General features: G+C 46.0%; 1 protein-coding gene across 1 annotated transcript in view; it reads left to right on the forward strand.

Moving 5' to 3' along the window:
- Window positions 1-16,405, forward strand: part of GRAMD1B (GRAM domain containing 1B) — a 184,827-nt gene that overhangs the window by 34,201 nt on the left and 134,221 nt on the right. The window contains exon 2 of the mRNA XM_052652474.1: window positions 13,448-13,525. Within this exon, the coding sequence (XP_052508434.1) occupies window positions 13,448-13,525 (78 nt within the window). The remainder of the gene's footprint in view (window positions 1-13,447; window positions 13,526-16,405) is intronic.

Consider the following 16,405-nt stretch of genomic DNA (forward strand, 5'->3'; position numbering starts at 1 on the left):
TGGCTGTGCTGGGTCTCCATTGCTGTGCATGGGCTTTCTCTAGTTCGGTCATGTGGGAGATGCGCTATAGCTGTTCATGGGCTTCTCGTTGCAGTGGCTTCTTTTGTTTCGGAGCACAGGCTATAGGCGAAAGGGCTTCAGGAGTTGTGGCACACAGACTTAGTTGCTCCAAGGCATGTGGGATCTTCCTAGACCAGGGCTCAAATCTGTGTCTCCTGCATCGGCCAGTGGATTCTTATCCACTGTACCACCAGGGAAGCTCTTGTGTGTTAATTTATCAGACACATAGTGTACATCTATCATGTGCTAAGCACAATTCCGGGCCCTGGGGGTGAAAAGAAACGACACATGAAATAGGATCTTTGCTCTCAAATAACTAACAGTGTGGTGGAAGGTATAGGGCACGGAATCGGTAATTCCTGTATCCCAGGGAGGAAGAGAAGTGTTGGGATAAAGGGAAGTACAGTGTGATACAGGACCACTGTGTGGGCGGTGGCCATCAGGGAAGATTTCCCTGAGAAGGTACTACTTTTGGAGGATGATAATAGCTTTAATGTTGAGTATCACTCAATGCCAGATACCTTTCTAAGTATTTTGTAGGTACTAATTTATTTAATTTTCACAACACCCCAGTGAAAAAGATATTTTTATCATCCCATTTTTTAAAAAATTTATAACATCTTTTATTTAAGGCGTACAAAGTACAAATGAGTGAATGTGATGGGAGAGATGGAGAAGATAAATTACCCACCCCAAACCACACGGCAAATTCAGGAACAAAATATGTAATGCCTGTATCATCCCCATTTTATAGAGGGTGAAATGAGTAGGTGGAAAAGTTGCGATTTGGATGTTGTTGTTGTTCACTTGCTAAACTGTGTCCGACTCTTTGCAACCCCATGGACTGCCGCACACCAGGCTCCTCTTTCTGCTATTTCCCAGAGTCTGCTCAGATTCATGTCCATTGAGTCTCAGTGATGCTAGCTAAACATCTCATCCTCTACTGCCCCCTTCTCCTTTGGCCTTCAGTCTTTCCCAGCCTCAGAGTCTTTTCCAATGAGTTGGCTTTTTGCATCAGGTGGCATAAGTATTGGAGCTTCAGCTGCAGCATCAGTCCTTCCAACAAATATTCAGGATTGATTTCCTTTAGGATTGGCTGGTTTGATTTCCTTGCAGTCCACAGGACTCTTGAGTCTTCTCCAGTACCACAGTTCAAAAGCATCAATTCTTCGGCGCTCAGCCTTTATGGACCAACTCTCACATCCGTACATTGACTGTCTAAAACTAGAGCCCTCTCCTGCCTCAGTGATAGGAATGAGTGAAGCAAAGAGGGGAGTGAAGGAAAGGATATATTGATACTAGGCCGGGGAAGAGCACAGGCAAAGCCAGACAACTGGAAGGACCAGAGTGGGGAGTGAAATTCTGAAGTGCATGCGGGACATGTTGGCACTGGGAAGTAGATGACAATCAGCTTATTGGGCTTTTGTAACTTAGTTTTAAGTCTAAAGTCAGGAGTTTGAGCTTTGTTCTGAAATTAGGGGACGCCTGAAGGATTTTAAGCTGGGAAGGTGAAGGTGAAGTCGCTCAGTTGTGTCCGACTCTTTGCGACCCCGTGGACTGTAACCTACTAGGCTTCTCCATCCGTGGGATTCTCCAGGCAAGAATACTGGAGTGGATTGCCATTTCCTTCTCCAGGGGATCTTCCCGACCCAGGGATCGAACCCGGGTCTCCCGCATTGGAGGCAGACGCTTTAACCTCCGAGCCACCAGGGAAGAGCATGATCAAATCTGCATTTCAAGAAGAACGCTGTTGTATCAGTGTCAAGGACAGGCTGGAGCAGGGCCCGGTTGGCAATGGGCAAAGCAGTTAGGAGCCTATTAGAGTAATCCCCGTCAGGAGTGATGAGAGCTTGACCTCAGGCAGTGGCGGCCAGAGTGATGAATGGAGGATGGGATGCCCTGGAGGGATAGAGAAAGTCGCTTAGTCGTGTCTGACACTTTGTGACCCCATGGACTATACAGTCCCTGGAATTCTCCAAGCCAGAATACTATAGTGGGTAGCCTTTCCCTTCTCCAGGGGATCTTCCCAACCTAGGGATCAGGTCTCCTGCATTGCAGTCTGATTCTTTACCAGCTGAGCCACAAGGAAAGTCCAAGAATACTGGAGTGGGTAGCCTATCCCTTCTCCAGGGGGTCTTCCCAACCCAGGAATTGAACCGGGGTCTCCTGCATTGCAGGCAGATTCTTTACCAGCTGAGCTATGAGGGAAACCCCTTTGAGAGACAGTAAGGTAGCATCTGCAGGACCTGGTGTGAAGTTGATGAGGATGTGCATTTCTAATTTTACTGCACCCTTAATTGTGGAGTCAAACGGAGAGGACAGAAAGATGGTGAATTCATTTTTGGCCACGCTCAGTTTGAGATTCCTGTTGCATCCAAGAGAATCCAGTACCACGGCAAATGTGCTGTGCTGTGCTTAGTTGCTCAGTTGTGTTCAACTCTTGGTGACCCCACAGACTGCAGCCTGCCAGGCTCCTCTGACCATGGGATTCTCCAGGCAAGAATACTGGAGTGGGTTGCCATCCCCAGCTCTATGGGATCTTCCCAACCCAGGGATCGAACCCAAGTCTCCCACATTGCAGGTGGATTCTTTACCGTCTGAGCCACCAGGGAAGTTCAAGAAAACTGGAGTGTGTAGCCTATCCCTTCTCCAGGGGATCTTTCCCACCCAAGAACAGAACTGGGGTCTCCTGCAAGCAGTGGATTCTTGACCAGCTGAGCTACCAGGGATGCCCCATGGCAAATGTATGATAATAAAAATAAGTATTACTGAGGACTTCCCATGTGGTCCAGTGGCCAAGTGTCCCCCCTCCCAATGCAGGGGCCTGGGTTCAATCCCTGATCAGAGAACTAGATCCCACATGCCACAACTAAAAATCCCATAGGGCTACACTGAAAATCAGAGATCCCACGTGCTGGCCAAATACATAAACAAACAAATATATATATAAGTATTATTAACATTTTTGTGGTACTTATTACTTGCCAAGACTTCTATTAAGTGCTTTATATCATTAACTTGCATAGTCCTCCAAACAGGTCTGTGAAGTGACTTACATTTTAAAAGACAAGGGGGCAAGAATGTAAAGAGAGGTTAGTTAACAAGCTGCTCTAAGTTACTCAGATTACAAGAGGCAGAGCTGGAACTCAAATCCTACGTTTGATCTGAAAGCCTCTAAGCTGTGTAATAAAGCTTTCTAGTTGTGCTAATATAGAAGCTAGTAGTCACATGTAGTTACCAAGTTCTTGAAATGTAACTAGTACACCTAAAGAACTGAATTTATAAATATATTTCATTTATTGATTTATTTCTTTGGCTGCACTGGGTCTTGGTTGTGGCGTGCAGGGTCTTTAGTTGCAGCATATGGGATCTAGCTTCCTGACCAGGAGTTGAACCTGGGCCTCTTGCACTGGGAATGTGGACTCCCAGCCACGGAACCAGCAGGGGAGTCCCAAGGAAGTGAATTTTTACTGAATTGAAGTAACCACATGTGACTAATGACTGCTCAGCTCTCTGCTATCTTTGGGTGTCATCAATGTGCCCATCATGATTGAAGCTTTGCATGTGGATATGATTCCCTCAGAGATATATTGCAGTGGATTTTAATCTCCTGCAGATTACATTCTCTACTTGAGAATCAGATGAGAGCTATAAATCCTCTCTCATGAATGTGTACTATAACAATTTCATAGATCCACAAAACCTAGGCTGCCTGGGTATAAAGCTTGGAAGAGCAAGATGCCCAATAAAATGTGAACTCATTGAGGTGTGGAGTTTAAGCTTCAGCATCAGCTGCTGAAGCTGAAACTCCAGTGCTTTGGCCACCTGATGTGAAGAAGTGACTCATTGGAAAAGGCCCTGATACCGGGAAAGATTGAAGGCGGGAGGAGAAGGGGACATCAGAGGATGAGATGGTTGAATGGCATCACTGACTCAGTGGACATGAGTTTGAGTAAACTCTGGGAGTTGGTGATGGACAGGGAGGCCTGGCGTGCTGCAGTCCATGGGGTCGCACAGAGTCGGACACGACTGGGTGGCTGAACTGAATTTAACTGAGGCATAGAGGTTTCTTCAGTTTTGTTTACTACTCTGTATTTTGTATCTAAATTCTAGAACAATGCCCAGTCTATAGTTGGTATTATGGACTTCTCTGGTGGCTCAGACAATAAAGAATCTACTGCAATGCAGGAGACCCAGGTTTGATCCCTGGGTCAGGGAAGATCCCCTGGAGAAGGGAATGGCTATCCATTCCAGTATTGAGAATTCCATGGACAGAGGAAACTGCCACAAGGAGTCGGACGCGACTGAGCCACTAACGCTTTCATAATGGGTATCAGATAATTTATTAAATGAGTGGCTTAATGAGTCCTCGGAAACATCTTAGGGCCAAACAGAAGAGTCCACAAAGTTTGCTAAAGAAGAAGAGAAACCCATAAACAGGATAAAATCCAAGAACCAGCAGATGGTTGCGTCATAGAAGGCAAAAAGGGTGAAGTTTAAAGAATGGGAATAATCATCAGTGGCAGAACTGCCTGGGTGGTTAAATGAGGTTAGGATACATAAATAACTATTGTCATTGGCTGGCAGTAACAGAGGTCCTGGTTGATGGCAAGGCAGGGTAGGAGTGTGGTCCAGGTTGCAACAACTAATTCACGAAGTCAGTGGTGACGAAGTAGAGGCAGAGGTCTCAATCTTGGTTGGCCCCCAGAATCACTGGACACTTTTTAAAAAGATGTATTCTTGAGTAGGCTCAGCCTCTGACTTCATAAATTGGAGGAAGAGGCCAAAGAATCTGCATAGTAAAGCTCCCAGCTTATCCTGATAGTTTTTTTTTTTTTTTTTTTAAGTAATTTAAAGTTTACTGATGGCCGTAGAAGCTTCCCACGTGGCTCAGTGGTAAAGAATCCACCTGCCAATGCAGGAGACACAGGAGACACAGGTTTGATCCCAGGATCGGGAAGATCCCCTGGAGGAAGAAATGACAACGCATTCCAGTATTCTTGCCTAAAAATCCCATGGACAGAAGAGCTGGCGGGCTGCAGTCCGTAGACTCACACAGAGTCAAACACGACTGAGCACGCACGTGCACACACAAAGGAGTGTTAGATGTGATAATATTTTAAATGTTTTAAGATGAAGAATTTTAAATTACCTAGAAAAATCAGAATAAATGAGATATGCTTGAAATAGGGAGATAAGTATCTTTTATTTTTAATAACCACTTAATCATCACAACACGTTAGATGTAAATCTGTGATACAGTTGTGATGAAGTTTGGCAATCACCAAATAATGTGTTTGTTCAATTAAAAAATGGCCCTGAAGGAAAGGAAGGAAGCATAAAGGAGATAGGGAGAGATTTTTTTTAAAGTCAGAGACATGGATATGTTTACAGGCAAAAAAGCTATTAAATAGAGAAGTATTGGGAATTCCCTGGCTGTCCAGGGGTTAGACTGTGCTTTGACTGCCAAGGGCATGGGTTCGATCCCTGGTTTGGTTGTTGTTCAGTTGCCCAGTCATGTCCAACTCTGCGACTCCAGGCACTGCAGCCTGCCATGGTTCCCTGTCCCTCTGCATCTCCCAGAGTTTGCTCAAGTTCATGTCCATCGCATCAGTGATGCCATCCTACTATCTCATCCTTTTTGCTCTCTTTTCCTTCTGCCTTCAATCTTTCCCAGCCTTGGTCTTTTTCCAATAAATCAGCTGTTCACATCACGTGGCCAAAGTATTGGAGCTTCAACTTTAACATCCGTCCTTCCAATGAGTATTCAGTGTTGATTTCCTTTAAGATTGACTGATTTGATCTGCTGTCCAAGGGACTCTGAAGAGTCTTGGATCCCTTTTTGGGGAATTAAAAATCTCATAAGCAGGGCAGCACAGCCAAAAGCAACAGCAAAACCTAAATAGAGGAGGATAGTGAGTTGTAGTGAGTTAAAAGACATTTAGCTGGATTCTGAATCCCTGAGTCTTTGACCAGCTACCCACCTTGCTACTTGTTCCCAGGGGAATCATTAAGTAGAAGCAGTCCCTGCTATCTTTGCAGACATACCATTAATTTTCATGCATAGCATGTAATTTTCTAAGTAGTATTTGAGAATATTCAGATATGTTGTGTAAAAAGCTGGCAGTCCTTGGCAGTGTCTCAAATCACATCTGTTTACTTTCTTTCTATTATTAGACTTTCTTATAGCCGCTTGCCAGATGACAAACAGAAACTATTCCCTTTTATTCTCTACTTATTTGCTACCCTTTCTCCCTCCAGACACCCTTCTTACTTAAACTAAAATGGTAGATGCCAGAGTCATTTCACAGGTGCATATAATCCAACATGAAAACTCGGTCTTTTGTCAGTGATGGTGTGAGTGTACTTTTCAAGTCAGTGGCTCTCAACATTTTTACCATTAAGGTCTCTTCTGCTGTTTCCCTTCCATGTATTGGATGTTTCAAAATATTTATCTGCCGAAGTAACTGTGACTATTAAAGTCCAATGAATGTCCAGCATTTCAGGTACACCTGCCAAGGCCCTAACGTGGACCTGTGTGTGTCCTCAGTTGTGTCTGACTCGTTGCAACCTTGTGGACTGTGGCCTCGCTATGGAATTTTCCAGGCAACAATACTGGAATGAGTTGTCATTTCCTACTCCAGGGGATCTTCCCCATCGAATCTGAGTCTTTTGAGTCTCCTGCATTGGCAGGGGAATTCTTTACCACTGAGCCACCTGAGAAGCCCAACATGGCCCTAGATGTTTACAAATGGTAGATGGTTTCTACCATTTCTAATCCTCATTACAGTCTTTAAAGTCATGTAGAATATCCTTGTCTGACACTTGGGAAAATAATTTGCCCGATGTCACTGTGCTAAGTGGCAAAACTTGAATCTACCAGACTCCAAATCCTGAAGTCAGGTATTGCGAATAGATTACTCACAACTTAAGCCTCAGTACAGTTCTATAAATGGTGTGTTATTGTTCTTATTTTCCAGGGAAATAGGCTGAGAGAGGGTAAATGACTTGTCAAACTTATAGGGCCAATAAGAAGCAAAGCCGGGGGTGAACCTAGGTTTGTCTGTCTCCGTACTAGAGACAGCCTTCCTTGATAGCTCAGATGGCAGAGAATCTGCCTGCCATTGCGAGAGACCCAGGTTCAATTCTTGGGTTTAGAAGATCCTCTCGAGAAGGGAATGACAACCCACTCCAGTATTCTTGCCTGGAAAATCCCATGGACAGTGGAGCCTGGCAGGCTACAGTCTGGGGTCACAAAGAGTGAGACGCTACTGAGCGACTAACGCTTTCAGAGTAATTCTGTTACATCCACTGCTTCAAATGATTTCTTCCCCCACTTGTACTAATCAAAGACATACATCAATCAAAGCCACACTGAGCTTTTCAGAGCTTCTAATTAGCATAAGATAATTGGTATCAACACACTAAATTGCTCTGGTTACAGGCCAAAACAAATGCGAAAAATGAGGCACAGCCTGAGTGTGGGTAAATGTACAGATTCCATCAGGCTCTGGAAATACTAAATGACAGCTCACACATCCCCATAACTGCTTGGAATCTCCAGAATTTCTCAAACCCCTTCTGGGTTTGGGAGTCACAGTAGTGTCATCTAGGTAAGAAAGAGTTGTTTCTGCTTATGAAGCACCAGCTCAAAAAACATGCCAAATTTAATTTCCCTCAGAGTGAAGCGGTACTTCATACAGGACAAAAGGACACCTTCCCAGTAGCTTGTGTGTTTAGGCTGAATGTCCTTCCTGCCAGTGCCCAGGGATGAAGGTGGGTGGGGAAGAGAGACCAGTGGGATCATGGGAATTTACCAGTGGATCATGGGAATTTACCTAGACTGCATTGCAGAGCTTCCTGCTCTAGCCTGTGAATTTCTGCCTCTGGGGTGTACACTGCCTCAGATGGAATGGATTTTTTCCAGCCAACATTCCTGGTTTAGTGTGACCTTCTAGGATAAGCTCCTAGCAACTGACTTGCTGGCAGAGAAACAAAACCAGGACTCTGGATTCAATTCACTTCAGCTAGTTTCCCTTAGGGACATTCTGGAATGTAAAGAAGCATTTCCCCCACCTTATTTGGTAACTCCGTCTGGTGTTTCAAAATTGAATTTCTATAGTGAATTTTATCAGCAGCTTGCATTTATAACAGGAGAGACTTTTAGTCTTCCTCGTCCCTTTTCTAGCTCTTCTGAGGAAAAGGCAAAAAACGGTTGCTTATACAACTGCTTCCTTGCATTGTTAAGCTGACTTTGGGTCATCTGGTGCCCAGGCTAAGTCACCCCAAATCAGACTTTCTGACAAAATATTTTTATCTGTGAGCAACCTCTGCTGGCCTTCCTCTAAATTCTTCTTACCTTTCTTAAGCTGCAGAATCCACATTGGTCACCTGCCTCTCCAAGGCCTTGACTGAAATGGACTCACTCTGGATGTAGCCCTTGGCCTTCCAGCCTCCCACATGCACGCATGCCTGCTGAGTCACCTCAGTAATTTTCTGACTCTTTGGACTGTAGCCCACCAGGCTCCTCTGTCCATGGGATTCTCCAGGCAAAAATGCTGGAGTGGGTTGCTGTTTCCTCCTCCAGGGGATCTTCCCCACCCAGGGCTCAAACTCCTGTCTTTTGTGTCTCCTGCATTGGCAGACGGACCACTGAACCACAGGGAAGCCCCAAGCCTCCCACACTCCTCTGTAAACACCCTGCTGTGGTGGTGGCCTTTCTTCATGACCTCAGAAGCCTGGCAGATTGATGTAGAGGGCAGGGCAAGCTGCCCAGTGTCCAGGTGGCCTGTATCATTTGAAAAGGCTCGTGTAAGAGAGGAGCTGAGAGGTTTTTTGTTTTGTTTTGTTTTTTTTGAGAGAGAGGCCGTATCTGAATCTCTGGAAATTCTGCTCAACAAAGATCATTTCATGGAGTTGAGTGGCGGATGGGAGTGGTTGGCCTCTATCTCACCTTTAAAGATGGTGGTGAAAAAAATGTTCTGAAAATGGGAGGAGAGAGGACCAGGCTCCTCCTGTTGGGGGGAGGAGCCTGTGCTCTCTGCAGAGGTTGTTGCTGTGGATTTACCTGTAGGCCTCCTCTGTTTCACGTTCACCTCTTCACTATGTTGCCTCAAATCCCCCAGCAAAAGTGTCTGCGACTTGTGTCCTTTCACCCTGTTGCCATTGCTGCATGTGGTCCATGTTTGGTGAGTTTAACTGAACCAGAACCCTCTCTTCTGTGCATCCTGAATCTGTTTGAATTTCAAGTGTCAGCAAAAAACCCTTGCTGTTGAGTCAGTTTTCTCTCACCAGCCCCGGAAGGAAATGATCTTTCTCTGGTCTTTGTTTCTGTAGCATTTAATTTTGACTTCTAAGAGCTGTCATTTTCTACTTTTAAACGTAGTTTATACTGACTCTTACTTTCCAGATTGTAAACATGTTGAGAGATGTTTGAGATCAGACAGAGATCCTTGTCTGATTCATGTCTTTATTTTCCATGACCCACAAAATGATGCCTTACACATAATAATAGCATTTTTTACAGCAGTTAATGGGCTTCCGGTGTTGCCCGACTGGTGAAGAACCTGGCTGCCAATGCAGGAGATACAAGAAACGAGGGTTTGATCCTTGGGTTGGGAAGATCCCCTGGAGAAGGAAATGGCAACCCACTCCAGTGTTCTTGCCTGGAAAATCCCACGGACAGAGGAGGCTGGTGGGCTACAGTCCACGGGGTCACAAGGAGTCGGACACCACTGAGCGCGCACACACACAGCCGTTAATATGTGCCAAACACTGTTCTTGATATTTCTTTAATTCTTAGAATAGCTTTGTATTCTTTAATCCTTATGACTGTTAAGAACTGTCATAACATCTGTCTTCATTTTGTAGGTAAGGAAAACACTGTTTAATAAGTTGCTCAGAGTCGTGATAGTAGGAAGTGAAAGATAATCTGAGGCAGAATATTCTAAGGTCTGAACCTAACCTTCATGCTGCCTCTTCTTCATATATGTGCACATAGAGGGCATTATAAATACTTGTTGAATGCATGCAGTTGATATTTCTTAGTTGCTTAGAACCAATAAATAGTTTGAAGGTGATCCATGGTTGCTTTTATCTCTGCTTTCTGAACTGTTTCCTAAGCAATGGGAAGGCCAGAAGGGGGCGCCGGAAGGTTGGTTCTAGTTTTGGTTTCAGAAGCTGGATGGGTTGGCTGCCTTCAGGTTCTGGTTTGGAAGACGGCAGTGCCATCTAGTGGGATAACTTGTTAATATCAGCTCAGAATTATTTTTCTGAAACCCCGGTTCTTGTCATTTGGTCCTGGGAGCTCCCTTTTTAGGCTTCCCAGGTGGTGCAGTGGTAAAGAATCCGTCTGCCAATGCCAGAAACGAAGGTTCAGGAAGATCCCCCGGAAGAGGAAATGGCCATCCACTCCACTGTTCTTGCCTGGGAAATCCCATGGACAGAGGAGCCTGGCAGGCTATAGTCCATGGGATCATAAAGGATTGGACACGACTGAGCAGTTTTGATAGCCCAAGGGAAGGTAGGGTGAGAAAGAAGAACAGCCCATTATAGCTTAAATGGAGTCAAGTTTAATTTCTTCCATGAAGAGGCCGTAGTGCTGAGCGTGGTCACTGGATTGGTGGAGCCCCTTTGGGTTTTAGATGGTGTAGAGCACGGGGCTCCAGACACCCCTCCTTCCTACTTCTCCACTGTGCTGCCAGAAATGTAGACTGATATTCCTCTCTCTCTCTTTTTAGTAGTATTATTTTGGTATTCCTCTCTTGATAATGGGTCTGCTTTGGAATTTGAGTTCTAGTCATCTGTGGGTTGCCTGCTGTAGCCTTAACACCTATCCTAGGTTGTATAGAGGAGGATACTTGATCCATATGACAGGTCAGTCCCAATGTAAAAAAGTCCAGTGGGTTAGCAACATGATAGTATAATTTGTTATGAGGTTTTTTTAAAATTCACTTATTTTTAATTGTAGGATAATTGCTTTACAGTTTTGTGTTTGTTTCAGCGATACATGAATATGAATCAGCCATAGATATACACCCTGCCTCCTACCCCAGCTCACCCCTCTAGGTTGTTACAGAGCACTTGTTTCAGCTCCCTGAGTCATACATCAAATTCCCACTGGCGATCTATTTTATATATGATGGAGTACATGTTTTTAAAAGGCAAGTCAAATGGCGAGTAGCCATTCCATAGGGAATGAGTGGCAAAAAAAGTGCGCTGTGTACACACTTTGTTCTGCCAGGCAACTGGAAGCTTCGTATGTGGCGCTGTTCTGATTTCTGGCATGTGTGTGTGTTGTGCGTGTGTGTGTATTTGAAAATGTGTTGTAAATTGCTTCTGAGTTCATTTACTTCTTGCTGAAAGATGGGATCATGAGAGCATGGTTATAAAATCACTTGCTTCTTTGATGGAAAGTGTGCAGGCACTGCGACAAGCACTTACCCTGTAAGATCGTTCAGAGTTTGCTGTCTGCTGCGGATCTAGTCTAAGGAATATACGGTGTAGAGATCAGTGCTTTTTATGGCTGTAAACTATCCAGCAGAACAAGGGAACAATGTTGGTCCTACTGGGCCTGGGTTAGAGTGACATGTATAGTAATAACAATTTATTATCAATAGAATTTATACAAAACAGGGGTTTGCTAACATTTTCTGTAAGGGGTCATACAGTAAATATTTAGGTTTTGTGGGACTAATGGCCTCATTGCTACACTTAATTCAGTTCTGCCTTAACTACACAGCTCCGCCCTTGTAGCAAGAGCAGTCCTCATTACTGTGTAAATGAATGAGGGTGGCTGTGTTCCAGTAAACCTGTATTTATGACATATAATTTTGAATTTCATGTAATTTTCATGTGTCATGAAATATTATTATCATTAAAAAAAATTTTTTTTAATTCCCAACCGTTTAAAAAAGCAAGCACCATTCTTAGACTGCAGGGGCTCCAGATTTGGCCAGGGGGCCATGGCTTAAGGACTCTTGATTAGATACCTGGTGTACTTAATAATTAGCAGTTAATACAAATGACTGATCACCTGCTTTAGGTTCAGCTAGTATCGTAAAATGTCCAAACAGCCTTTCTTTCTCTTGAGTAAGATAAATGACTGTTGGATTCCACATAACTTTAAGTGTCATGGTATGTGCACTGTTTGGAAGAGAATTTCCAGACAGAGGCAGAATGAGAGAATAGAGTTTATTGCTCTTTGAATAGCTGACCAGCTCATGGGAGAACTGACCCCTTTCACAGGCTAGTAGCCAGTTTTTATAGCCTTGATGCTTTCGAATTGTGGTGGTGGAAAAGACTTCAGAGTCCCCCGGACAGCAAGGAGATCAAACCAGTCAGTCCTAAAGGAAATCAACCCCAAACAGTCACTGGAAGGACTGATGCTGAAGCTGAAGTTCCAGGACTTTCCCGACCTGATGTAAAGAGCCAGCTTATTGGAAAAGACCCTGAAGCTGGGAAAGATTGAGGGTAGGAGAAGGGGGCCGCAGAGGATGAGATGGTTAGATAGCATCACCAACTCAATGGACGTGAATTTGAGCAAACTCTGGGACATAGTGAAGGACAGGGAGGCCTGGAGTGCTGCAGGTCACAGGATTGCAGAGTCAAGACACAGCTTAGCAACTGAATAGCAACAAAGCAGAGAATACTCCTACTGGAAGGGTGGATAATAGGGTGGGTATTTTACCTAACTCGCCTTCAAGGACCTAGCAGGTTTAGATCCGGAGGCTCTTGGCAACAGTTGCTACGGGGCTTAGGTAATTCTGGAGATTTTCATCTTGTGACCTTAGTGTAGGGCTCCACAGTATGCACTTTAAGAACTCTGTGAACTGAAGCTCCTTAATCATCATGCTTCCGGGGCTTTCAGGAGTGGAGAAACTCCACCTTCTAATTCCTCCGCTCACCCTCCTTGCCGGCCCTCCCAGGAGGCAAAGAATCCTGCCAGGTGGCCCCAGGCCCCATCAGGTCTCAAGTCTTTGTCCTGCTGGAATTCCCCTCTCCCCCCACCACCCCCTCCCCTTCCTGCCCTATCGGCTGTGCCCGCACCTGTGGGTCTCAGGTGAAGAATGGGATTGTTACCCTCTCCTGCAGATCTAGAGGCCCAGGGACAGAGAATGCCAGAGGCACTTGCTCCTTGACACTGGCCTGGGAAGAGCCAGGTAATAGGTCAGGATCTTCCCGGGAGCTTAAGGTAGGATGGGTGGGGTTTTCAGAAGGTCTCAGTTCCACTGCCTGCCAGTTATGTCCTCTGTGTCAACTTCCACGGCAGGGGGAGGGAACGTGTACCTTTAAAATGTTGTAACCCTGTTTCCCTGGAGTCTCGGCGCTTACCCCAGGGTTGAGAAAGGAGGCGAACGTTAACAGTTCACATCCTGTCTTTCCGCAGCAGCCAGCAGAGCAGCCAGCAGAGCAGCCATGACGATGACTCCAGCAGGTTCCTGAGTCCTCGCGTGCGGGAAGAAAGGTGAGATCGCGTGGCTGGGGAGGACGGGAGGCCAGTGATGACGGGGGATGGGGAAGATGTTTGAGGAAGATCAAGTTTCTGCCAGAAGCGAGAACCACGAGAAACTGCAGAGAAACAGAAGCTGGCCTGACCTCTGTGCTCCAGCACGGGTCAGAAAGAACACTACCCCTCGACCTGAGAGGGCACTGGTTCTAAAGGCTTTTGGTGCTCAGCAGAGGGAGAAGTCAGTGTGTGGAAACCAAGTCTGTTGGGAAAATGTTGGAGCGGGACCTGAGGTGCCCTGTAAAGGTTGGGAATGCTGTGGATCTGGAGAGGGAAAGGGTGTTTCCAAGCCTGAGGAAAATGGCATGGCCTGGGATGGTGCGTGTGTGTCTTCAGAGTGGTACCTGAAAGCTGGGTTTGCCTCTTGGCTGGGTGTCAACCGAAAGATACTGCCAAGTCAAAGATCCAGAGAAGGGGATTTATGCTAAAGCTAGGGGTACATGCATATTCATGCAGGCGCTTGAATGGAGGAGAATTCAGCATAGAATTGGGACAAAGGTCAACAGAGTTCAGGCTCTAGTTGAAAGAAGTCAGGAGGGTCCTTCCATCCTCCACTTGGGTGGAGGTCTTAGTTCCTGCAGAGCTTGCACACTTGTATCAGGTGATTATGTGCAGTCCTTGACGGGGAGGGGGGTTGGGGGGGTGGCGGGGGGTGGCGGGGGGGTGGGGGGGCAACTAAGACTGTGTTTCCTGACTGATTTTCCTTTGTCCCTGTCTTCCCTTACTTCTCTTAAGCTTCTTGGATCACAGAATGGCTTCTCTTAATGTCAAGAAAGCCATTTCTGGGCCCCCAGGGTGCTTGGTGGTAAAGAAGCCACCTACCGTGCAGGAGGCACAGGAGATTGAGGTTTGATTCCTGGGGTGGGAAGATCCCCTGGAGGAGGAAACGGCAACTCACTCCCATATTCTTGCCTGGAAAATTCCAGGAACAGAGGAGCCTGGCAGGCTACATACAGTCCATGGGGTCACAAAAAGAGTCAAGATACAACAGAACACGCATGCTTTAGAGGCTGGGACCTTCTCTTTAGATTTAGAAAGCTTTATGCCTCCTGCTATAGTTCTCAGTTCTGTGCTTATTACTAGCCATGATTGACAGTTCAGCTCATCGGTTTAGGTGGAGGCATGGGGCACCCCTGGTGGCTCAGATGGTAAAGAATCTGCCTGTAATGCAGGAGACCTGGGTTCACTCCCTGAGTTGGAAAGTTCCCCTGCAGATGTAAATGGCAACCCACTCCAGTATTCTTGCCTTGCCTGGAAAGTTCCATGGACAGAGGAGCCTGATGGGGTTAGTCCATGGGGTCGCAAAGAGTCTGCCACGACTGAACAACTAACACTTTCATTTTCTTCCTGGGGTCTCTAAGGGACAGAGACTAATCACTTTCATCAAGATGCTTGATCAGTTATGATCCGATGGCAGTTCCCTCAGTCTCTAGGAGGCATGAGATATTAGATGGGCTGCAGGTTAGACATTTACAACTGGCCCCCTGTTCACACTTCCCGGGGTGACAAAAAGATGGGCTGCAGGCCCAACACTCATTCCCAGGCCCGTGTTTACATTTTCTGAGCCAGGAGACAAATGGGCTCCAGGCTACATGTTTGTGGCCAGACTCCTACCTACATTTTGGGATCTACACCTTGATAAAAAGAAACGACAGGAATCGGGTGAATAACAAGACATTGGACCCTTTTATGGTAGGAACAGAGCTAAGCCCTATTAGAAGATCAAGAGGTCATACATTTCCATCCTTGGGGCAAGGGAGAAGCTACACTTGCACCAAAGTTTTAACGAGGTCAAAAGGGCAGGGGGTGCCAGGCTATAGGCCCCTGGGATGAAATCCATCTTCACTGAGCCGTAGGATCCCACCTAGGGGAGGGTCCCTAGACAAAGTAAATGCGTGTTGGGGGGTGGGGTGGGCTGGGGCTGTTCAAAACAAGATTGCCTAAGAAGCAGACAAAGACCCAGAAGACTGGCCCCTTACAAAGGATTTAAACCTCCCAAAGGCACAACTCTAGCAACTGAATGGAGTTTGCCCATGTGCTCTGCCTTTCTAATGAATACTTTACTTCCTCTCCCTCCTTGCCTGATTTCTCCTTTCAAGGTAGACAGGGACCGGGGACTTAGATTCTAGCCACTAGTCCCTGTGGCCTATCAGTTAAGATTCCTGGTTTCCACCCAGGTGACCAGGGAATTAAGGTCTCGCTTCCAGCCGCTGCTCACTGCTTTGTGCATCTGAAATCATCTAGAGTGGCCTTCGCCCTCTTTTCAGCGCTCTCTGGATTTCGACAACCCATGCTTCCAAAATTGGAAGGGCCTGCAGAGCTCCCCAGCACAACTCCCTTCCCCATGTTGTGCGCTGCACATCTCCGGAAACCGTCCATTTCTGATCATCACGCCTTCAGTTGATGGGCAGCTCCTCAGTCTTCTGTTTTGTCTCTGCCGCTTGCCATGTTCCTGGGAGAGACGAGTAGGTGCCAACTTGCACAGACTCTGCAGCACGTTTTTCCCACGGCTCCTTGCTAACTAGAGTCAGCCTTGATTTTGTTCAGTACTTTGGACTGTACGATGATAAAAGTGATATTTTAGCTGTTTCTCTGCCCCCTCCCACTGTTGTAGCCACGTGTTCCGGGAAACAAACTCACTCAGAAGGACAATGCAGATAGTGGAGTGCAGTTTATTACACTGGCGGCCCCAAGGCAGAGTCTCCTCTTAGCCAAGGACCCCGACCAGCATTTGTGAAAATCTTTTATACCCCATGTGTACGTGTCTGAACCCACCACTCCAAATTCCTTGAGACTTACATAAACCAAGGAAAATACAATCCCAATAACCCCATCATT

The sequence above is a fragment of the Budorcas taxicolor genome, chromosome 15, assembly GCF_023091745.1.
Source record: "Budorcas taxicolor isolate Tak-1 chromosome 15, Takin1.1, whole genome shotgun sequence".
Lineage (NCBI taxonomy): Eukaryota > Metazoa > Chordata > Mammalia > Artiodactyla > Bovidae > Budorcas > Budorcas taxicolor.